Source organism: Telmatherina bonti, assembly GCF_933228915.1.
Source record: "Telmatherina bonti genome assembly, chromosome: 7".
NCBI lineage: Eukaryota > Metazoa > Chordata > Actinopteri > Atheriniformes > Telmatherinidae > Telmatherina > Telmatherina bonti.
The window spans coordinates 40142451-40168245 of NC_136625.1; the positions used below are offsets into that span (position 1 = coordinate 40142451).

Sequence of the window (25795 nt, forward strand, 5' to 3'; positions counted from 1 at the left end):
ACTACCATCTGGTCTCACGACCATCAGGTCTGGCTACCATCAGGTCTGACTACCATCAGGTCTGACTACCATCTGGTCTGACTACCATCAGGTCTGACTACCATCAGGTCTCACTACCATCAGGTCTGACTACCATCAGGTCTGACTACCATCTGGTCTGAGTGCCATCAGGTCTGACTACCATCAGGTCTGACTACCATCAGGTCTGAGTGTCATCAGGTCTGAGTGCCATCAGGTCTGAGTGCCATCTGGTCTGAGTAACATCAGGTCTGACCATCATCTGGTCTGAGTAACATCAGGTCTGGCTACCATCAGGTCTGAGTAACATCAGGTCTGGTTACCATCAGGTCTGAGTAACATCAGGTCTGACTACCATCTGTTCTGACTACCATCAGGTCTCACTACCATCAGGTCTGACTACCATCTGGTCTGACTACCATCAGGTCTGACTACCATCAGGTCTGGCTACCATCAGGTCTGAGTAACATCAGGTCTGACTGCCATCTTGTCTGAGTGTCATCAGGTCTGAGTACCATCAGGTCTGGCTACCATCAGGTCTGAGTAACATCAGGTCTGACTACCATCTGGTCTGACTTCCATCAGGTCTGAGTACCATCTTGTCTGACTACCATCAGGTCTGAGTACCATCTGGTCTGAGTGCCATCAGGTCTGGCTACCATCAGGTCTGAGTAACATCAGGTCTGAGTAACATCAGGTCTGACTGCCATCTGGTCTGAGTAACATCAGGTCTGACTACCATCAGGTCTGAGTACCATCAGGTCTGGCTACCATCAGGTCTGAGCAACATCAGGTCTGACTACCATCTGTTCTGACTACCATCAGGTCTGTCTACCATCAGGTCTGAGTACCATCTGGTTTTAATACCATCAGGTCTGACTATCATCTGGTCTGAGTAACATCAGGTCTGACTACCATCTGGTCTGACTACCATCTGGTCTGACTTCCATCAGGTCTGAGTAACATCAGGTCTCAGTACCATCAGGTCTGATTACCATCAGGTCTGAGTACCATCAGGTCTGAGTAACATCAGGTCTGACTACCATCTGGTCTGACTACCATCAGGTCTGATTACCATCAGGTCTGAGTACCATCAGGTCTGAGTACCATCAGGTCTGACTACCATCTTGTCAGAGTACCATCTGGTCTGACTACCATCTGGTCTGACTACCATCAGGTCTGATTACTATCAGGTCTGAGTACCATCAGGTCTGACTACCATTAGATCTGAGTACCATCAGGTCTGACTACCATATGGTCTGAGTACCAATCGGTCTGAGTAACATCAGGTCTGACTACCATCTGATCTGACTATCATCTGGTCTGAGTACCATCAGGTCTGACTACCATATGGTCTGAGTACCAATCGGTCTGAGTAACATCTGGTCTGACTACCATCAAGTCTGAGTACCATCTTGTCTGACTACCATCAGGTCTGACTACCATCTGGTCTGACGTCTGACTACCATATGGTCTGACTACCATCAGGTCTGGCTACCATCAGGTGTGAGTACCATCTGGTCTGACTACCATCTGGTCTGACGTCTGACTACCATATGGTCTGACTACCATCAGGTCTGACTACCATCGGGTCTGAGTGCCATCTGGTCTGAGTAACGTCAGGTCTGACTACCATCTGGTCTGAGTAACATCTGGTCTGACTACCATCAAGTCTGAGTTCCATCTGGTCTGAGTGTCATCAGGTCTGACTATCATCTGGTCAGAGTAACATCAGGTCTGAGTGCCATCAGGTCTGAGTACCATCTTGTCTGACTACCATCAGGTCTGACTATCATCTGGTCTGAGTAACATCAGGTCTGAGTACCATCAGGTCTGAGTACCATCTTGTCTGACTACCATCAGGTCTGACTACCATCTGGTCTGAGTAACATCTGGTCTGACTATAATCTGGTCTGAGTAACATCAGGTCTGACTACCATCAGGTCTGAGTACTATCTGGTCTGACTACCATCTGGTCTCACTACCATCAGGTCTGAGTGTCATCAGGTCTGAGTGCCATCTGGTCTGAGTAACATCAGGTCTGACTACCATCAGGTATGAGTGCTATCTGGTCTGAGTACCATCAGGTCTGACTACCATCTGGTCTGAGTGCCATCTGGTCTGAGTAACATCTAGTCTGACTACCATCTGGTCTGACTACCATCAGGTCTGAGTACCATCTGGTCTGGCTACCATCAGGTCTGAGTAACATCAGGTCTGACTACCATCAGGTCTGAGTACCATCTTGTCTGACTACCATCAGGTCTGACTACCATCAGGTCTGGCTACCATCAGGTCTGAGTACCATCTTGTCTGACTACCATCAGGTCTGACTACCATCAGGTCTGGCTACCATCAGGTCTGACTACCATCTGGTCTCACGACCATCAGGTCTGGCTACCATCAGGTCTGAGTAACATCAGGTCTGACTACGATCTGGTCTGACTACCATCAGGTCTGACTACCATCTGGTCTGACTACCATCAGGTCTGACTACCATCAGGTCTCACTACCATCAGGTCTGACTACCATCAGGTCTGACTACCATCTGGTCTGAGTGCCATCAGGTCTGACTACCATCAGGTCTGACTACCATCAGGTCTGAGTGTCATCAGGTCTGAGTGCCATCAGGTCTGAGTGCCATCTGGTCTGAGTAACATCAGGTCTGACCATCATCTGGTCTGAGTAACATCAGGTCTGGCTACCATCAGGTCTGAGTAACATCAGGTCTGGTTACCATCAGGTCTGAGTAACATCAGGTCTGACTACCATCTGTTCTGACTACCATCAGGTCTCACTACCATCAGGTCTGACTACCATCTGGTCTGACTACCATCTGGTCTGACTACCATCAGGTCTGACTACCATCAGGTCTGGCTACCATCAGGTCTGAGTAACATCAGGTCTGACTGCCATCTGGTCTGAGTGTCATCAGGTCTGAGTACCATCAGGTCTGGCTACCATCAGGTCTGAGTAACATCAGGTCTGACTACCATCTGGTCTGAATTCCATCAGGTCTGAGTACCATCTTGTCTGACTACCATCAGGTCTGAGTACCATCTGGTCTGAGTGCCATCAGGTCTGGCTACCATCAGGTCTGAGTAACATCAGGTCTGAGTAACATCAGGTCTGACTGCCATCTGGTCTGAGTAACATCAGGTCTGACTACCATCAGGTCTGAGTACCATCAGGTCTGGCTACCATCAGGTCTGAGTAACATCAGGTCTGACTACCATCTGTTCTGACTACCATCAGGTCTGTCTACCATCAGGTCTGAGTACCATCTGGTTTTACTACCATCAGGTCTGACTATCATCTGGTCTGAGTAACATCAGGTCTGACTACCATCTGGTCTGACTACCATCTGGTCTGACTTCCATCAGGTCTGAGTACCATCTTGTCTGACTACCATCAGGTCTGAGTACCATCTGGTCTGACTACCATCAGGTCTGACTACCATTAGGTCTGAGTGCCATCTGGTCTGAGTGCCATCTGGTCTGACTACCATCAGGTCTGACTACCATCTGGTCTGACTACCATCTGGTCTGAGTACCATCTGGTCTGAGTGCCATCAGGTCTGAGTGCCATCAGGTCTGACTACCATCTGGTCTGACTACCATCAGGTCTGACTACCATCAGGTCTGAGTGCCATCTGGTCTGAGTGCCATCTGGTCTGACTACCATCAGGTCTGACTACCATCTGGTCTGACTACTATCAGGTCTGAGTGCCATCAGGTCTGAGTGCCATCAGGTCTGACTACCATCTGGTCTGACTACCATCAGGTCTGACTACCATCAGGTCTGAGTGCCATCTGGTCTGAGTGCCATCTGGTCTGACTACCATCAGGTCTGACTACCATCTGGTCTGAGTGCCATCTGGTCTGAGTAACATCTAGTCTGACTACCATCTGGTCTGACTACCATCAGGTCTGAGTACCATCTGGTCTGGCTACCATCAGGTCTGAGTAACATCAGGTCTGACTACCATCAGGTCTGAGTACCATCTTGTCTGACTACCATCAGGTCTGACTACCATCAGGTCTGGCTACCATCAGGTCTGAGTGCCATCTTGTCTGACTACCATCAGGTCTGACTACCATCAGGTCTGACTACCATCAGGTCTGGCTACCATCAGGTCTGACTACCATCTGGTCTCACGACCATCAGGTCTGGCTACCATCTGGTCTGAGTAACATCAGGTCTGACTACGATCTGGTCTGACTACCATCAGGTCTGACTACCATCTGGTCTGACTACCATCAGGTCTGACTACCATCAGGTCTCACTACCATCAGGTCTGACTACCATCAGGTCTGACTACCATCTGGTCTGAGTGCCATCAGGTCTGACTACCATCAGGTCTGACTACCATCAGGTCTGAGTGTCATCAGGTCTGAGTGCCATCAGGTCTGAGTGCCATCTGGTCTGAGTAACATCAGGTCTGACCATCATCTGGTCTGAGTAACATCAGGTCTGGCTACCATCAGGTCTGAGTAACATCAGGTCTGGTTACCATCAGGTCTGAGTAAGATCAGGTCTGACTACCATCTGTTCTGACTACCATCAGGTCTCACTACCATCAGGTCTGACTACCATCTGTCTGACTACCATCAGGTCTGACTACCATCAGGTCTGGCTACCATCAGGTCTGAGTAACATCAGGTCTGACTGCCATCTGGTCTGAGTGTCATCAGGTCTGAGTACCATCAGGTCTGGCTACCATCAGGTCTGAGTAACATCAGGTCTGACTACCATCTGGTCTGACTTCCATCAGGTCTGAGTACCATCTTGTCTGACTACCATCAGGTCTGAGTACCATCTGGTCTGAGTGCCATCAGGTCTGGCTACCATCAGGTCTGAGTAACATCAGGTCTGACTGCCATCTGGTCTGAGTAACATCAGGTCTGACTACCATCAGGTCTGAGTACCATCAGGTCTGACTACCATCAGGTCTGAGTAACATCAGGTCTGACTACCATCTGTTCTGACTACCATCAGGTCTGTCTACCATCAGGTCTGAGTACCATCTGGTTTTACTACCATCAGGTCTGACTATCATCTGGTCTGAGTAACATCAGGTCTGACTACCATCTGGTCTGACTTCCATCAGGTCTGAGTACCATCTGGTCTGACTACCATCAGGTCTGACTACCATTAGGTCTGACTACCATCTGGTCTGAGTACCATCTGGTCTGAGTGCCATCAGGTCTGAGTGCCATCAGGTCTGACTACCATCTGGTCTGACTACCATCAGGTCTGACTACCATCAGGTCTGAGTGCCATCTGGTCTGAGTGCCATCTGGTCTTACTACCATCAGGTCTGACTACCATCTGGTCTGACTACTATCAGGTCTGAGTGCCATCAGGTCTGAGTGCCATCAGGTCTGACTACCATCTGGTCTGACTACCATCAGGTCTGACTACCATCAGGTCTGAGTGCCATCTGGTCTGAGTGCCATCTGGTCTGACTACCATCAGGTCTGACTACCATCTGGTCTGACTACTATCAGGTCTGAGTGTCATCAGGTCTGAGTGCCATCAGGTCTGACTACCATCAGGTCTGACTACCATCTGGTCTCACTTACCATCAGGTCTGAGTGCCATCTGGTCTGAGTAACATCAGGTCTGACTACCATCAGGTCTGAGTACCATCAGGTCTGAGTGCCATCAGGTCTGAGTGCCATCTGGTCTGAGTACCATCAGGTCTGACTACCATCTGGTCTGAGTGCCATCTGGTCTGAGTAACATCTAGTCTGACTACCATCTGGTCTGACTACCATCAGGTCTGAGTACCATCAGGTCTGGCTACCATCAGGTCTGAGTAACATCAGGTCTGACTACCATCTGGTCTGACTACCATCAGGTCTGACTACCATCTGGTCTGAGTGCCATCAGGTCTGACTACCATCTGGTCTGAGTGCCATCTGGTCTGAGTAACATCTAGTCTGACTACCATCAGGTCTGAGTACCATCAGGTCTGACTACCATCTGGTCTGAGTAACATCAGGTCAGAGTACCATCAGGTCTGAGTGCCATCAGGTCTGACTACCATCTGGTCTGAGTGCCATCTGGTCTGAGTAACATCTAGTCTGACTACCATCAGGTCTGAGTACCATCAGGTCTGACTACCATCTGGTCTGAGTAACATCAGGTCAGAGTACCATCTGGTCTGAGTAACATCTAGTCTGACTACCATCAGGTCTGAGTACCATCAGGTCTGAGTACCATCAGGTCTGACTACCATCTGGTCTGAGTAACATCAGGTCAGAGTACCATCAGGTCTGACTACCATCTGGTCTAAGTACCAATCGGTCTGAGTGCCATCAGGTCTAAGTACCAATCGGTCTGAGTGCCATCAGGTCTAAGTACCAATCGGTCTGAGTGCCATCAGGTCTGACTACCGTCAGGTCTGAGTACCACTCTGTCCTACAGTCTGCTGGAAGCGTGATGCTGTCCACAAGTCTGTTTTCTGTCCAGTCGCATACGGACCGTAACTCGTCCTGCTTGGGTCCAAACCTGACACGCTGTGGTAAACCTACTCAGCTTCTAACTGGAAATAGTCCAGTTACACAGCAATCCCAGTGGGTTTTAAACCCTGTAGCTTTTTCACACATCACAACAAACAGCTGGTCAGCAGATAATCCAGTTTATTGGAAAGAGTGGATTCCACTGTAACTGGGATTTACTCCAGTCCAACTGGAATTAGTTCTGCAGAACTGGTGGTGACTTGATCCTAGAATGTACGCTGCTTTCTTTAACTGCTCATTTCTTCATAAGAGAATTTAGCCTGTTTCTGCTGTTTTGGTCTTTCATAACTGCACAAGCGATAATTAGACAGACAGACAGACGCTGCGGTCCTTCTCCCTAATGAGGACGACGAGACGGATGAAACAATAAACTGATATAACATGTCATGCCAGCCAGATTCATCTCAGATAACACATCCGTCGAGTTAGAATCGGGAAAATCCCACCGGGTCAATCCTACTGGGACAATCCCACCGGGTCAATCCTACTGGGACAATCCCACGGGGACAATCCCACCGGGTCAATCCCACCTAGACAATCCTACCGGGACGATCCCACCGGGACAATCCTACTGGGACAATCCCACCGGGACAATCCCACCGAGTCAATCCTACCTGGACAATCCCACGGGGACAATCCCACCGGGTCAATCCCACCGGGACAATCCTACTGGGACAATCCCACGGGGACAATCCTACTGGGACAATCCCACAGGGACAATCCCACCGGGTCAATCCTACCTGGACAATCCCACGGGGACAATCCCACCGGGTCAATCCTACCTGGACAATCCCACGGGGACAATCCCACCGGGTCAATCCCACTGGGTCAATCCTACTGAGACGATCCCACCGGGACAATCCTACTGGGACAATCCTACCGGGACAATCCCACGGGGACAATCCCACCGGGTCAATCCCACCGGGTCAATCCCACCGGGTCAATCCTACCGGGACGATCCCACCGGGTCAATCCTACCGGGACCATCCCACCGGGACAATCCTACCGGGACCATCCCACCGGGACAATCCCACCGGGTCAATCCTACTGAGACGATCCCACCGGGACAATCCTACTGGGACAATCCTACTGGGACAATCCCACGGGGACAATCCCACCGGGTCAATCCTACCGGGACGATCCCACCGGGACAATCCTACTGGGACAATCCCACGGGGACAATCCCACCGGGTCAATCCCACCGGGTCAATCCTACCGGGACGATCCCACCGGGTCAATCCTACCGGGACCATCCCACCGGGACAATCCTACCGGGACCATCCCACCGGGACAATCCCACCGGGTCAATCCTAATGGGACAATCCTACCGGGATGATCCCACCGGGACAATCCTACCGGGACCATCCCACCGGGACAATCCCACCGGGACAATCCTACCGGGACGATCCTACCGGGTCAATCCTACTGGGACAATCCTACCGGGACGATCCCACCGGGACAGTCCTACCGGGACGATCCCACCGGGACAATCCTACCGGGACAATCCTACCGGGACCATCCCACCGGGACAATCCTACCGGGACAATCCTACCGGGACGATCCCTACCGGGACGATCCCACCGGGACAATCCTACCGGGACAATCCTACCGGGACAATCCCACCGGGTCAATCCTACCGGGACGATCCCACCGGGACAATCCTACTGGGACAATCCCACCGGGACAATCCCACCGAGTCAATCCTACCTGGACAATCCCACGGGGACAATCCCACCGGGTCAATCCCACCGGGACAATCCTACTGGGACAATCCCACGGGGACAATCCTACTGGGACAATCCCACAGGGACAATCCCACCGGGTCAATCCTACCTAGACAATCCCACGGGGACAATCCCACCGGGTCAATCCTACCTGGACAATCCCACGGGGACAATCCCACCGGGTCAATCCCACCGGGTCAATCCTACTGAGACGATCCCACCGGGACAATCCTACTGGGACAATCCTACCGGGACAATCCCACGGGGACAATCCCACCGGGTCAATCCCACCGGGTCAATCCCACCGGGTCAATCCTACCGGGACGATCCCACCGGGTCAATCCTACCGGGACCATCCCACCGGGACAATCCTACCGGGACCATCCCACCGGGACAATCCCACCGGGTCAATCCTACTGAGACGATCCCACCGGGACAATCCTACTGGGACAATCCTACTGGGACAATCCCACGGGGACGATCCCACCGGGTCAATCCTACCGGGACGATCCCACCGGGACAATCCTACTGGGACAATCCCACGGGGACAATCCCACCGGGTCAATCCCACCGGGTCAATCCTACCGGGACGATCCCACCGGGTCAATCCTACCGGGACCATCCCACCGGGACAATCCTACCGGGACCATCCCACCGGGACAATCCCACCGGGTCAATCCTAATGGGACAATCCTACCGGGATGATCCCACCGGGTCAATCCTACCGGGACGATCCCACCGGGACAATCCTACTGGGACAATCCTACCGGGACCATCCCACCGGGACAATCCTACCGGGACCATCCCACCGGGACAATCCTACCGGGACGATCCCTACCGGGACGATCCCACCGGGACAATCCTACCGGGACAATCCTACCGGGACAATCCCACCGGGACAATCCTACCGGGACAATCCTACCGGGTCAATCCTACTTGGACAATCCTACCGGGACGATCCCACCGGGACAGTCCTACCGGGACGATCCCACCGGGACAATCCTACCGGGACAATCCTACCGGGACAATCCCACCGGGACAATCCTACCGGGACAATCCTACCGGGACGATCCCACCGGGACAATCCCACCAGGACAATCCTAACATTATTGGCTGCAGCGTCCTGCAGGTCAAATGTTTCAGCATTCTTTACCATCAACAAGATCTGACAGAAGAAGATGTGAGATATTTACCAAACCGTAATCAGTTTATGGAACAGTGTGGATAAAAACTACAGAAGCAAAATATTTATTGTGTTTATTATTGTGTTAAAGCTGCAACGGATAAAATATGATGTCTGCATCTTCATCTGCTGTTCATTGTTCTCTCTTCTGCTCCCTTTCATTTCAATTATGGAAATTTCTGTTGGTTTCTTGGTTTGTTAAAAAAAGGAGGTTATTTCATCAATAAGTTCATCAATAAATCCATAAATATAATAAATAAGTTATCAAGACAATTGGAAACATTTGTTCGATATGATGGATTTTATTGATATATTTCTTTTCCAGTAAAGTCACACGGCTCCCACCCTGATCTCATTAATGGCAGAAAGTTAAGAAGCTCTGGTCTTTAGTTGAACTAAATGCTAATCCTGATCCTGGACATGAGAGTGAAGACGTTCTCAGTGTGAGCTCTGCAGACAGTCCTGGGTTGGACCAAAGCCAGGCTCACTGATAAACACTGCTGGGTCTAAAGTCACAATAAACCTCTGAGAGCCTGAGCATCAGTCGGCACAGCACGACGCTGAAGAAGTTCGGCTGAAATTTTAACGTTTGTACCATGAAAGACGCCATTTAGGTGTTAAAGGGAAGATTCAGGTGACAGAGAGCCAGTTCAGAAAATAAATCAAGGAAAGAGGATGACAAATGTTAGAGAAGAGATTCTCACACTGCAGATAAAGACAGGAGACAGAACTTCTGTCACACTGCTGTCAACAAAACTAAAATAAGACTAACACACACACAACACTGCACACCATGGTGCTCCACACTGGAAGGGATGAGCCAACAAATGATGAAGCTGAGAAGATGAAGGTGGCTTCATTTGAAGGAGGCGCGGACCTGGCGACCTTTGAGAAGCTGAGTAGGCCGGTTGTTGTCCACCATGCAGCATGGACTCTCCCCGTCTCCGCTGAAGAGGAGGCTTCGAAACTTGGTCATCTGATGAGAAAACAGGTAAAAAGAAAGTGAGAAAGGAATCTGATGGTTTACTTGCGAACGACCTGGCAGGACGCAGAGATGTTTGGCTTCACAAGGACCAGACGGACTTTCTGGACTGCTGGGACCAAACGGCTTTTTGTCACCAGATTTGTCTCTACAGTGGACTCCTTTCTGCTCTGAGTTATAAAGGACAGAAATAAAAATCTCTTCATGCTGATGTCTTTATGCTTATATTTACAAATGAATGTAAAAACAGAAGCAAAAACATTGGAGGGATTTTTTTTTTACTTTTACTTTTTTCTCCCCAGTCAGCCTGAAGACGTTTCAGCCTCAGCTGTCAGGTTATGAAAAAAAAAACAAAAAAACACGACAACGGTCACGTAGCCATAAAGGATCATTATTCTGCTTTTCTCATCACTTGTTGATCTTTGGCTGCTCCTGGTTGGACGTTACCGTCAGTTTAAGCTCTCTGATCAGCGTCCAACATCACGCATCCAGCATCCAACATCCAGCATCCAGCATCCAACATCAAGCATCCAACATCAGGCATCCAACATCAAACATCCAGCATCCAACATCATGCATCCAACATCACGCATCAAACATCACGCATCCAGGATCCAACATCACGGATCCAACATCATGCATCCAACATCAAGCATCCAGCATTACTTATCCAACATCACACATCCAACATCCAGCATCCAACATCACGCATCCAGCATCCAACATCACGCATCCAACATCTCACATCCAACATCACGCATCCAACATCACGCATCCAACATCACACATCCAACATCCAACATCACACATCCAACATCCAGCATCCAACATCCAGCATCCAATATCCAGTATCCAACATCACGCATCCAACATCACTCATCCAACATCACGCATCCAACATCAAGCATCCAACATCACACATCCAACATCCAGCATCCAACATCACACATCCAACATCCGGCATCCAACATCACGCATCCAACATCCAGCGTCCAACATCACACATCCAACATCACGCATCCAACATCACGCATCCAACATCCAGCATCCAACATCACGCATCCAACATCACACATCCAACATCCAGCACCCAACATCACACATCCAACATCCAGCATCCAAGATCACGCATCCAACATTCAGCATCCAACATCACACATCCAACATCACGCATCCAACATCCAGCAGCCAACATCCAGCATCCAACATCAGGCATCCAACATCCAGCATCCAACATCAAACATTCAGCATCCAACATCACACATCCAACATCACGCATCCAACATCATGCATCCAACATCACGCATCCAGCATCCAACATCCAACATCCAACATCACGCATTCTACATCACGCATCCAACATCACGCATTCAACATCACACATCCAACATCACGCATCCAACATCAAACATCACGCATCCAACTTCATGCCTCCAACATCACGCATCCAGGATCCAACATCATGCATCCAACATCATGCATCCAGCATTACTTATCCAACATCACTCATCCAACATCCAGCATCCAACATCACGCATCCAGCATCCAACATCACGCATCCAACATCACACATCCAACATCCAGCATCCAACATCACACATCCAACATCCAGCATCCAACATCCACCATCCCATATCCAGTATCCAAAATCCCGCATCCAACATCACGCATCCAGCATCAAGCATCCAATATCACACATCCAACATCCAGCATCCAACATCATACATCCAACATCCGGCATCCAACATCACGCATCCAACATCCAGCATCCAACATCACGCATCCACCATCACGCATCCAACATCCAGCATCCAACATCACGCATCCAACATCATACATCCAACATCACGCATCCAACATCACACATCCAACATCCAGCATCCAACATCACACATCCAACATCCAGCATCCAACATCACACATCCAACATCACTCATCCAACATCAAACATCCAACATCACGCATCCAACATCACGCATCCAGCATCCAACATCCAGCATCCAACATCACGCATCCAACATCAGGCATCCAACATCAAACATCCAGCATCCAACATCATGCATCCAACATCACGCATCAAACATCACGCATCCAGGATCCAACATCACTGATCCAACATCGCGCATCCAACATCAAACATCCAGCATGCAACATCATGCCTCCAACATCCCGCATCCAAGATCCAGCATCACGCATCCAACATCACGCATCCAACATCACGCATCCAACATCAAACATCCAGCATCCAACATCTTGCCTCCAACATCACGCATCAAACATCACGCATCCAAGATCCAACATCACTGATCCAACATCAGGCATCCAACGTCACACATCCAACATCACGCATCCAACGTCACGCATCCAGCATCACGCATCCAACATCACGCATCCAACATCACACATCCAACATCCAGCATCCAACATGACACATCCAACATCCAGCATCCAACATCCAGCATCCAATATCCAGTATCCAACATCACGCATCCAACATCACTCATCCAACATCACGCATCCAACATCAAGCATCCAACATCCAGCATCCAACATCCAACATCCGGCATCCAACATCACACATCCAGCATCACGCATCCAACATCACGTATCCAACATCACGCATCCAACATCACGCATTCAGGATCCAACATCACGCATCCAACATCGCGCATCCAGCATCACGCATCCAACATCACGCATCCAACATCACGCATCCAGCATCCAACATCATGCATCCAACATCCAGCATCCAACATCACGCATCCAGCATCCAACATCCAGCATCCCACATCACGCATCCAACATCAAACATCCAGCATCCAACATCATGCATCCAACATCACGTATCGAACATTTCGCACTCAGGATCCAACATCCAGCATCCAACATCCCGCATCCAACGTCACATATCCAAAATCACACATCCAACATCACGCATCCAACGTCACACATCCAACATCACACATCCATCATCCAACATCATGCATCCAACATCACGCATGCAACATCTTGCATCCAACATCACGCATCCATCATCATGCATCCAACATCACTCAATCAACATCATGCTTCCAACATCACGCATCCAACATCGCACATCCAACATCACGCATCCAACATCACGCATCCAACATCACGCATCCAATATCACACATCCAACATCAAACATCCAGCATCCAACATCATGCATCCAACATCACACATCCAACATCCAGCATCCAACATCACACATCCAGCATCCAACATCACGTATCCAACATCAAACATCTAGCATCCAACATCATGCATCCAACATCACGTATCGAACATTTCGCACTCAGGATCCAACATCCAGCATCCAACATCCCGCATCCAACGTCACATATCCAAAATCACACATCCAACATCACGCATCCAACGTCACACATCCAACATCACACATCCATCATCCAACATCATGCATCCAACATCACGCATCCAACATCTTGCATCCAACATCACTCAATCAACATCATGCTTCCAACATCACGCATCCAACATCACACAATCAACATCACGCATCCAACATCACGCATCCCACATCCAACATCCAGCATTCAGCATCCAACATCCAGCATCCAACATCCAACATCCAGCATCCAGCATCCAACATCCAACATCCAGCATTTAACATCCAACATCCAGCATCCAACATCCAGCATCCAACATCCAACATCCAGCATCACACTACTGATTGAGATATATTTTATGCATATACTGTCCAGCACTTGCAGAAAAGAAAAGGCTTATGAAACTGGCTCATGTAGAGGAGCTTAGTCAGAACTACTTAATGTGATTATTGAGTTACTATCTGATTATCTTTATCATTTATTTTTACCTTCAATGTCAAAATCCTATAGTTGTTGAGGTGTAGTCCCTAAATACACAAACTGAAAAATAAATATGACGTGGTTATCCAACATTATCTTAAAACAAAATGAGTGCTAGTAACCTGATGTTAGCAGCTTCATGCTAACATCAGGTTAATTGAAAACCAGACCAAAACTTTAATTTAGGTTATTTCTCCCTGTTTTGTCATCGAGGTCAAGTTTCATACAAATAATAATAATAAAAGGTAAAAATGTCTCTAACAAGTAAGCGTGCTCCTACGAAATATTAACTCCAAGAGAAACCATCACACCAGCAACATGAATATTTGATAATCATGAAGCCGTTTAGTAACCTTACAAAATCTTAGTGGTTGTACTTGCACAGGGTCAAGGTCTCTTCTAGAAATATGCAGCTATATGCCCATATTTTGAAAGGAAACTACTTGAAATTGGTGTAGTGATTCTGGTCATTCATGCATCATTCCTCTGTTGAACAAACTTACTTTCATATTGTCCACAGCAGCACATGGACTGACATGGAAACTGTGTCTGGAATGGCCTGACCTTCTAATTGAGATGAGGCAACCAGGAGTGAGCTTGCAATGAAGCTGCAGCATAAACACCATGTCCTATGGGAGCAATCAGAGCTCCTGAGCTGGGATTAGGATGTTGTGTTGTGAGCCACAACATGCTGGGCTGCAACCTATGTGGGTTTTGTTTCAGAGGATGCATCTAGAAATAACCAGTGCTGGTGAGTGGATCAGTTCCACCCTGGACCACATCTCTATATTTAACCTGGCCTAAACATCTCGGTAAATGTGTCTTTGTTTTATGTTTCCTCTTATTGATTCAGGTTTGATCTGTGTGAAAGTTTGAAGGCTAACTAAGGTAATTACCTGTGAAGGGCTGACGCTTATTGGCTCCTTCAGAACAATCCAGGTGACGCTCTCCAGGAGGGGTGGGGTGGTCAAAGAACCCTCGTAGGTCCAATAATCCAGGGAACCAGGAAGTATAGTCTTGGAATCGAAGTTAGCAAAAGTAGTTTGCTTTCCCTGGAGATGTAAGGGGAATGAAGAAAACATCATGACAGTCCTCCTCACAAACCCAAGTAAGTCATGGAGTTCCTCAGGGTTCTGTACTTGGACCAATACTTTTCACATTATCCATGCTTCCCTTAGTAAATATCATCTTACAGCATGGTAGAAAACTGTAATTGCTATGCAGATGATACTCAGATTTACCGTTCCATGAAGCCGATGAAACCAATCAAGTTGTTAGATTACAAAGATGTCTTACAGACATCAAGACCTGGATGACTGAATTTTCTCCTGTTACTGTCAGACAGACTGAGGTTTCTGTCTTTGGACCTGAAAAACTCAGGACAACATTGTCCAGCCATGTAATTAATCTGGATGGTATTTATTTGGCTTCCAGTACCACAGAGAAGAACCAGGATTTGTCCTTCAGATTAAATTTAAAACAGGTTTCTAGAAGTTTCTTCCAGCTGCATAATATTGCAAACATGAGGGACATCCTGTCCCAGAGAGACACAGAAAAACTAGTCCATGTCTTTGTTAGTTCCAGAATAAAATACAGCAGTTCATTATTAATGTTCTGTCCCAGACACGTCCTGAAATGTCTCCATCTGATCCAAATGCTGCATCCAGGGTTCTCATGAGAACTAGAGCTCATGGTTCTCCAGTTTTAGCGTCTCTCCATCGACTTCCTGTTGAATCCAGGATGGAGTTTAAACTTTTTGTCCTCACATATAAAGCTCTCCATGACCAAGCTCCATCGTACATCAGAGATCTCATAGTTCCATATATTCCATACAGAGACCTGGATCTCAGACTGTTGGTCTACTTCTGGTTCCAGAGTCTCAAAAAGTACCATGGGAGGAAGAACCTTCAGCTATCAGGCTCCTCTCTGGTGGAACCACATCTGAGTCTGGATTCAGATCCCAGTCTGGATTCAGATACCAGTCTGGGTTCAGATCCCAGTTTGGGTTCAGATTCTAGTCTGAATTCATATCCCAGTCTGGATTCAGATCCCAGTCTGGGTTTAGATCCCAGTCTGGATTTATATCCCAGTCTGGATTAAGATTCCTGAGCCGTCACCTTATTGTGGTGGAGGGGTTTGTGCGTCCCGAAGATCCTAGCAGCTATGTTGTCGGGGGCTTTATGGCCCTGGTAGGGTCACCCATGGCAAACATGTGTCTAGGGGAGGGACCAGACCAAGCACGGCTCATAGACCTCTATGATGACGACCAACCTGGGCATGAATGTTCCCTTGCCCGGACGCGGGTTACCGGGACCCCCCTCTGGAGCCAGGCCTGGAGGTGGGGTACGAGAGCAAGCATCTGGTGGCCGGGCCTTTGCCCGTGGGGCCCGGTCGGGTTCAGCCCGAAAGGGTTACATGGGCCCCACCTCCCGTGGGCTCACCATCTGCGGGAGGAGCCGTAGGGGTCGGGTGCAGTGTGAGCTGGGCGGCAGCAAGGGGCGGGGACCCTGGCGGTCCGATCCCCGGCTGCAGAAGCTGGCTCTAGGGACGTGGAACGTCACCTCTCTGGTGGGGAAGGAGCCTGAGCTTGTGCGCGAGGTTGAGTGGTTCCGGCTAAATATAGTTGGACTCACCTCGATGCATGGCTTGGGCTCTGGAACCAGTACCCTCGAAAGGGGCTGGACTTTCTTCCACTCTGGAGTTGCTCATAGTGAGAGGCGCCGAGCAGGTTTGGGCATTCTCATCAGCCCCCAGCTTGGTGCCTGCACGTTGGGGTTTACCCCGGTGGATGAAAGGATAGTTTCCCTCTGCCTCCGGGTGGGGGGACGGGTCCTGACTGTTGTCTGTGCTTATGCACCGAACGGCAGTTCAGAGTACCCAACCTTTCTGGAGTCCTTGGAAGGAGTGCTGGAGGGTGCTCCTTCTGGGGACTCCATTGTTCTGCTGGGGAACTTCAATGCTCACGTGGGCAATGACAGCGAGACCTGGAGGGGAGTGATTGGGAGGCATGGTCCCCCCCTCTCTGAACCCAAATGGTGTTTTGTTATTGGACTTCTGTGCTTGTCATGGATTGTCCATAATGAACACTATGTTCCAACATATGTACACCTGGCATCAGGACTCCCTGGGCCGCAGTTCGATGATCGATTTTGTAGTTGCATCGTCGGACTTGCGGCCACATGCCTTGGACACTCGGGTGAAGAGGGGGGCGGAGCTGTCAACTGATCACCACCTGGTGGTGAGTTGGCTCAGATGGTGGGGGAGGAAGCCGGTCAGATCTGGCAGGCCCAAACGTGTTGTGAGGGTCTGCTGGGAACGTCTGGCTGAGTCCCCTGTCAGAGCGACCTTCAACTCCCACCTTCAGCAGAGCTTCGAACATGTCCCGAGTGAGGCGGGGGACATTGAGTCCGAATTGGCTGTGTTCCGTCCCTCTATTGTTGAGGCGGCCAGCCGGACCTGTGGCCGTAGGGTCGTTGGTGCCTGTCGTGGCGGTAATCCCAGGACTTGTTGGTGGACACCAGCAGTGAGGGATGTCGTCAAGCTGAAGAAGGAGTCCTATCGGGTCTTCTTGGCCTGTGGGACTCTGGAGGCAGCTGATGGGTACCGACGGGCTAAGTGGCATGCGGCTTCGGCTGTTGCCGAGGCAAAAACTCAGGCATGGGAGGAGTTTGGCGAGGCCATGGAGAATAACTTCCGGACGGCTTTGAGGTGATTCTGGTCCACCATCCGGCGGCTCAGGAGGGGGAAGCAGTGCTCAATCAATACTGTGTACAGTGGAGGTGGGGAGCTGCTGAGCTCAACTCGGGACGTAGTGGGTCGGTGGAAGGACTACTTCAAAGACCTCCTCAATCCTACCAACACGTCTTCCGATGAGGAGGCAGAGCTGGTGGACTCAGGGGTGGACTCTCCTATCTCTGGAGCTGAAGTCGCTGAGGTGGTCAAAAAGCTCCTTGGCGGCAAGGCCCCGGGGGTGGATGAGATCCGCCCGGAGTTCCTTAAGGCTCTGGATGCTGTGGGGCTGTCCTGGCTGACACACCTCTGCAGCATTGCGTGGACATCGGGGGCAGTAGCGCTGGATTGGCAGACTGGGGTGGTGGTCCCCCTTTTTCAGAAGGGGGACCGGAGGGTGTGTTCCAATTACAGGGGAATCACACTCCTCAGCCTCCCTGGTAAGGTCTATTCAGGGGTCCTGGAGGGGAGGGTCCGCCGGATTGTCGAATCCTGGATTGAGGAGGAGCAGTGTGGTTTTCGTCCTGGTCGTGGAACAGTGGTCCAGCTTTATACCCTCTTTGGAGTCCTGGAGGGGGCATGGGAGTTTGCCCAACCACTCTACATGTGCTTTGTGGACCTGGAGAAGGCATTCGACCGTGTCCCCCGGGGGCTCCTGTGTGGGGTACTCTGGGAGTATGGGGTACTGGACCCCCTTGTACGAGCTGTCCGGTCCCTGTACGACAGGGGTCAGAGCTTGGTCCGCATTGCCGGTAGTAAGTCGGATTCGTTTCCGGTGAGGGTTGGACTCCGCCAAGGCCGCCCTTTATCACCGATTCTGTTCATAACTTATATGGACAGAATTTCTAGGTGCAGCCGAGGTGTTGAGGGGATCCGACTTGTTGGCCTCAGGATTGGGTCCCTGCTTTTTGCAGATGACGTGGTCCTGTTGGCTTCATCTGGTTGTGATCTCCAGCTCTCACTTGAGCGATTTGTGTCAGAGTGTGAAGCGGCTGGGATGAGAATCAGCACCTCCAAATCTGAGACCATGGTTCTCAGCCGGAATAGGGTGGATTGCCCTCTCCGGGTCGGGAGTCAGGTCCTGCCTCAAGTGGAGGAGTTTAAATATCTCGGGGTCTTGTTCACGAGTGAAGGAAGGATGGAGCGTGAGATGGACAGACGGATCGGTGCGGCGTCTGCAGTAATGCGGACTCTGCGTTGGTCTGTCGTGGTGAAGAAGGAGCTGAGCCAGAAGGCGAAGCCTTCGATTTACCAGTCGATCTACGTTCCTACCCTCACCTATGGTCATGAGCTGTGGGTCGTGACCGAAAGAAGGAGATCTCGTATACAGGCGGCTGAAATGGGTTTCCTCTGCAGGGTGGCCGGGCTCTCCCTTAGAGATAGGGTGAGGAGCTCGGTCATCCGGGAGGAGATCAGAATAGAGCCACTGCTCCTCCGCATCGAGAGGAACCAGTTGAGGTGGCTCGGGCATCTGGTCAGGATGCCTCCTGGACCTCCCTAGTGAGGTGTTCCAGGCACGTCCCTCTGGGAGGAGACCCCGGGGAAGACCCAGGACACGCTGGAGGGATTATATCTCTCGGCTGACCTGGGAACGCCTCGGGATCCCCCCCGCAGAGTTGGCAAATGTGGCTGGGGAGAGGGAAGTCTGGGCTTCCCTGCTTAGGCTGCTGCCCCCGCGAACCAACCCCGGATAAGCGGGGGCAGATCCCAGTTTGGATTCAGATCCCAGTCTGTGTTCAGATCCCAATTTGGGTTGAGCTTCCAGTCTCGAATCAGACCCCAGTCTAGGTTCAGACCCCAGTTTGGGTTCAGATCACATTCTGCGTTCACATCCCAGTTTGGTTTCAATTTCCAGTCTGGGTTCAGATCCCAATTTGGGTTCAGATTCGGGTCTGGGTTCAGATCCCAGTCTGGGTTCAGATCCTCGTTTGGGTTCAAATTCCAGTCTGGACTCATATCCCAGTCTGAATTCAGACCACAGTTTGGATTCAGATCCCAGTCTAGGTTCAGACCCCAGTTTGGGTTCAGACCCCAGTCTGGATTCAGATCCCAGTCAGGGTTCAGACCCCAGTCTGGATTCAGATCCCAGTCTGGGTTCAGACCCCAGTCTGGATTCAGATCCCAGTCTGGGTTCAGACCCGAGTTTGGGTTCAGACCCCAGTTTGGGTTCAGACCCCAGTCTGGATTCAGATCCCAGTCTGGGTTCAGACCCCAGTCTGGATTCAGATCCCAGTCTGGGTTCAGACCCCAGTTTGGGTTCAGACCCCAGTTTGGGTTCATCTCCCAGTCTGGATTCAAATCCCAGTCTGGGTTCAGATCCCAGTCTGGGTTCAGATCCTCGTTTGGGTTCAGATCCCAGTCTGGATTCAGATTCCAGTCTGGGTTCAGATCCCAGTCTGGGTTCAGATCCTCGTTTGGGTTCAGACCACAGTTTGGATTCAGATTCCAGTCTGTGTTCAGATCCCAGTTTGGGTTGAGCTTCCAGTCTCGAACCAGACCCCAGTCTGGGTTCACATCCCAGTTTGGGTTCAAATTCCAGTCTGGATTCAGAACCCAGTCTGGGTTCAGAACCCAGTCTGGGTTCAGATCCCAGTCTGGATTCAGATTCCAGTCTGGACTTATATCCAAGGCTGGATTCAGATCCCAGTCTGGGTTCAGACCCCAGTTTGGGTTCAGACCCCAGTTTGGGTTCATCTCCCAGTCTGGATTCAAATCCCAGTCTGGGTTCAGATCCCAGTCTGGGTTCAGATCCTCGTTTGGGTTCAGATCCCAGTCTGGATTCAGATTCCAGTCTGGGTTCAGATCCCAGTCTGGGTTCAGATCCTCGTTTGGGTTCAGACCACAGTTTGGATTCAGATTCCAGTCTGTGTTCAGATCCCAGTTTGGGTTGAGCTTCCAGTCTCGAACCAGACCCCAGTCTGGGTTCACATCCCAGTTTGGGTTCAAATTCCAGTCTGGATTCAGAACCCAGTCTGGGTTCAGATCCCAATCTGGATTCAGATTCCAGTCTGGACTTATATCCAAGGCTGGATTCAGGTCCCAGTTTGGATTCAGATCCCAGTCTAGGTTCAGACCCCAGTTTGGGTTCAGATCACATTCTGGGTTCAGATCCTAATTTGGGTTCAGATTCGAGTCTGGGTTCAGATCCCAGTCTGGGTTCAGACCCCAGTCTGGATTCAGATCCTAGTCTGGGTTCAGACCCTAGTTTGGGTTCAGACCCCAGTTTGGGTTCATATCCCAGTCTGGATTCAGATCCCAGTCTGTGCTCAGGTCCCATGCAGCTCAGGATGGAGGATTAGATCCAAGTCTAGATTTGATGCAGTCTGCGGGTTTTCCTAACTACGATATTGGTCAGAACCGGCTCTACTTGGCTGGTCTGTAAAGTACCCTGAAATGACCTTGTAGTAAAGCTCTTATTTCTGAAATTTGGAAAACTGTTCTTGACTGAAATGTATTTCACTGTTTGTACCTTAGTCTTTATGGAATCCAGTGCATCCAGAACTTTCTGAAGGCGGGGATTAGCAGCGCCGATCTGAATCCAAACAGACACACATCACATCAGGAACTTTTTCTGATTTCTCCATCTTTATTTTGCAGACATGAAGTTGGTGTGTTGGGTGGCAGATAATGTGTGACTCACCTTGAGGAAGACTCCGACCACCGCGAGCCCATCAGGCTTATCGGCGGCCTCTCCAAAGCTGGGATATTTGGTGTTCCAGTGCACCAGGTGGAGCTGTGAAGAAAGCGAAGTTGACTGTGTTAGATGACTGCAGGATTTCATCATTTACGGATATCTTAAAATATATCCCCAGGCAGTGTGTCTCAGGGAAACTGCATGGACTTGAGGTGACTTCCATACCTCACAGGGGAACTTGATGCCATTGACAGTGTGTTCAGAGCCTCTGTCGTCACTGCCTCCCCAGTGGAAATGAAACTGCCTCAGACGGTACGTCCCAGAAACGGGACCTCCAGTCAGGACTGGAATGGACAACGGAAAACCATCAGAGCACAAAAAGTCAGAATGAGACACACTTCCAGCTCTGAGATCATCTCCCAGTCAGTAACCGTGTGTGTGTGTGTGTATTCTTGGTGTGATGAGTTTATGATGTTCTGGTGGAATGCTGCATACGTCTGTCCAGATAAACTAACAGGGATGATAACAGCGCGGTGACCGTCATACGCGCTTATCTGTGTTCAAGCACACAGCAGGGCGGAGACACAAACACGTCACACAGATAAACCTTCAAATCTGCCTTTTTACCACAAACACATGAAACAGAACAAACTTCTGTCATGAGGACAGGAATTCTGTCTGATGAATTATCCTCTAACACCGTAAAGATATCAGATCACGTTATTCTGGCGTGCGGCTGCAGCAACACACCAACAAAGCAAATGAGATTACAGATGTGTGTGTGAGATTACAGATGTGTGTGTGAAAACCCATGTGTCCTAAAACTGAGCCATGCTTACTGGAACTGTCCGTGTCATCCACAAAGTCCACCTGGAAGGAATGGCCGTTGTTGAGGATGCCCTTGGCGTTGGACGGGTCGTACTTGAACTTCAGAGCCTTCAGTGACGGGTCATACTGGGCCTCTTTGGGGACGATGTTGATGGGAGACTGCCTGGGCCCATTAGCAAGCGGGTAGTTTTCTGCCCACTTGTCAGGTCCTGGATCATTAAGAAGATGTTCAGATCAGACCTTCGGCCTCACATCAATGTCATGTTCAGTTCTGTTTTTCATCAAACTGGACAAACTAAAGTAAAAACATTTTAAATGAGAAAACCGGATTCTATCATCTTACCGACCCGAATAAGCTCCTAATTTCCTACAGAGAAATGACGGAAAAACTGAGCTGACTGGTTTGGTAGCAGAGAAAACAGCTGGACAGTGTTTATGTGACCTCCAGCTTCACTAAGAAGCTTCAGAAATGTGTCAGAAAGAGATGCTGCAGCTCGGTGTTTCATGCAGCTTCCAGCCTGAAGAGACTCCTGCAGGACTCAGCTCCCAGCCACACAACCACCTACTGATAAGTCCCTGAAGGAGAGAGGCTCTCTTACCGTTATCTGGTCCGTATCCCCACGCATGAGACATGGCTGCTCCTGCTCCCACAGAACACACTGACTAACCCAAGACGGAGGATGCACGGGCAGATGATGGCTGGGGCCGTCCGGTCACACCTTTATGTAGTGTCACTGGTGCATCCCTCCTCCCCCTCCCCCTTCTCCCCCTCCTCCTCCCCCTGCTCCTCCCCTGCTCACTTCAATGCCTTGGTAATGTTTCGTGTTTCTGGCGTGCTGTGCACGAGCCATGCCTGTGCACGTGTGGCCTGATCTCACTTCTTAGAAGATGAAGATGTTCCGCTCATCTGAGGATTCTTTGGCAATATCCTGCAGTTTGTTCTCATCTGCTGCCAGCCTGCTCTGATCTCTGCTGTCTGGAGGCTGAACATACACGGCGCGTTCCTGATGCAGGGCCGCTCTGAGCATGCCTGGTGGCCACAGCCCCAAAGCTGAACCCACCACCATTTTTCAGTCTCTAGTTAATAGAGAATAAACCTAAATAACTAGTTAATTACAGAAATATTGACACCTTAAAAAAAAAACGTATTTTAATCACTGAACCTTTGTCAGAGCACAATTTCCTGACACGCACACACTACCTTTGCTGCTAACTTTGGTGCGATATTTAGAGATGTTTTAGACCCTTCAGTGAGTTTATTTGAAGACAAAACGAGCATCAACAGGTCTGGTATCTTTTCCTGGTGGTATCAGGACTCTTGGTGAGTAACAATAAGGCTGCATTCCCATCAGGATAGTCCGCTAGACTCACTCCGATTATTCGGCTCAGGTGTAGGGGGATGTGTCTATGTTGTTCACGCCAAGCACAGTAATTAACAGACAAGCAACAAGTGGTGGAGAAGTGAGCATGCAATGAAGGAAAAGAGAAGAAGATTTAGAAGGACGGAGTTGGCGACGGAGAGAGCCGGCCCAGACAGCAATGACCGACAGGACACCCAGCCTGGATACCCGTTTGGCAAGATTACTCCAGCCTGGGTCGGTAGTTTGGCTACTACTCAGGAAGACTGTGATCATGTTATGTGTGTGTGGTGGGCAGGGGCGTAGCTATCATTTTAGAAGTTAGGGGGACAAATTGCTTAGAGGCCTATTGAGTAATTTATCATCTCAGCACCTCCTTAAAGAAGCACATAACCACAAACAGCACAGCACCAGAAAACCAGCTTTAGCTCTTAGAAATGACAACCTATCAAAATCAAAAGCTGCCAAACTCTGGTTGAGTTGACACAGAATGATCCTGCCGCGTCTACTGGGCGAGTAGTCCGAATAGTAGTCTGTTTAAATATGTCAGCGCCAAAAGGACATGGAATGACATGGGAACGGGTAATAACATTTCATGTATTGGCAAAAAGTGACTCAACAATAAACATGTCAACATTAAGATAGAGATATTTTGTAATTTTTTTTTATCAGAGATGACTGCACCAAAGAAAACTGTTATGGCCAATGCCTGCTGCCTATTACAGCAAATTATCTTTGCAAATGATGATGAATAAACAAATATTCTTTTTGAAATGGCACATAAACTACATCTTTAAACATCTATGTAAGACTCTCCTAAAAATCTAATAACTTAATAGCATAAGATTTAAGCTTTAAATTTCATTTAACACTTAAGCGGAAACAAAAATATAACCAAAATAAATAAAGGTTTATGTTAATGCTTGTGTGGGGTCTGTACATAAATAAGTTAAAAAAATGAATGAACAGCAGTTTCCACATGTTTACTCAGCTTGCTATAATTCCAGACAAAGAGGAGTAGCCACTCTTATTAATAAAAGGTTAAAATTTGACATTGATCAAACAATCAGAGATCCAGAAGGCAGATTTTTAATAGTTACATTATCTATTCAAAATGTTAAGTTAACTATTGCAAATGTTTATGGCCCAAATGTTGATGACGCTCCATGATCACTTAGATAACACAATCATTGTAGCAGGGGACTTAAATGTTATTCTAGACAAATACAGTTCATCAGGGAAGCATCGAGGTTGGAAATCAGCTGAAACAGTTAAACAGTACATGAAAGATTTTGGTCTTTGCAATGCATGGCGTTCTCATCACCCGACACTGAGAGAATACACTTTCTTCTCTTCAGTTCACCATACCTATTCTAGACTAGACTACTTCCTAATCAGCACTTCACTCATGAGTGACATATTCGAGATAAAGATCCATCCCATAATCATCAGTGATCATGCACCTGTATCATTAACCCTTAGAAGTAAAAACTGTAAGCCAGCCACTAGAAACTGGAGATTTAATACATCATTACTTACAGATTCTGAGTTTATCAGTTACTTAAAAAGAGAATGGTCCTCATATCTAGAAAACAGTAACAGGGCAGAAACTTCAGCGTGTGTTCTGTGGGAAGCAGGAAAAGCAGTAATGAGAGGGAAAATAATATCCTTCTCTTCCCATAAGAAAAAGAAGGAAACTTTGAGAACATCAGAATTAGAACACAGAATTAAATCACTAGAGGAAGCTTACCATGTCTCCCCAGAAGAACACACACTGAATGATATTAGAAAAGCCAAATTAGAACTTAATGAAATAATAGAAAAATGAACACAATTCATGGTGCAAAGACTTCGATTGGACAATTTTGAACATGGTAACAAATCTGGAAAGTTCCTGGCTAACCAACTAAAGGCAAATAAGGAGAAAACAACAATTCCCTCTATAAAAGATTCAGAAGGAAATA

The 25795-nt window shown here is 49.0% G+C and overlaps 1 protein-coding gene across 1 annotated transcript; it reads right to left on the minus strand.

The window, feature by feature from the left end:
- Nucleotides 1-9791: 9791 nt before the first annotated feature.
- cahz (carbonic anhydrase) lies at nt 9792-23154 on the minus strand. The gene is made up of 7 exons (XM_079243962.1): nt 23073-23154; nt 22485-22682; nt 21871-21989; nt 21652-21744; nt 21481-21543; nt 15179-15334; nt 9792-10428 (listed from the first exon to the last, which is right to left on the minus strand). The coding sequence occupies exons 1-7, from the start codon at nt 23104-23106 to the stop codon at nt 10309-10311; spliced, it is 783 nt and encodes a 260-aa protein (XP_079100088.1). The 5' UTR covers nt 23107-23154; the 3' UTR covers nt 9792-10308.
- Between the last annotated feature and the right edge of the window lie 2641 nt (nt 23155-25795).

Coding starts and splice junctions, on each gene's coding strand:
- cahz (XM_079243962.1), bottom strand. CDS start 23,106: ATGTCTCATGCGTGGGGATACGGACCAGATAACG. Junction 21,990..22,484: donor GGATGACACGGACAGTTCCA/GTAAGCATGGCT, acceptor TGTCCATTCCAG/TCCTGACTGGAGGTCCCGTT. Junction 10,429..15,178: donor TAAGCGTCAGCCCTTCACAG/GTAATTACCTTA, acceptor TTTTCTCATCAG/ATGACCAAGTTTCGAAGCCT.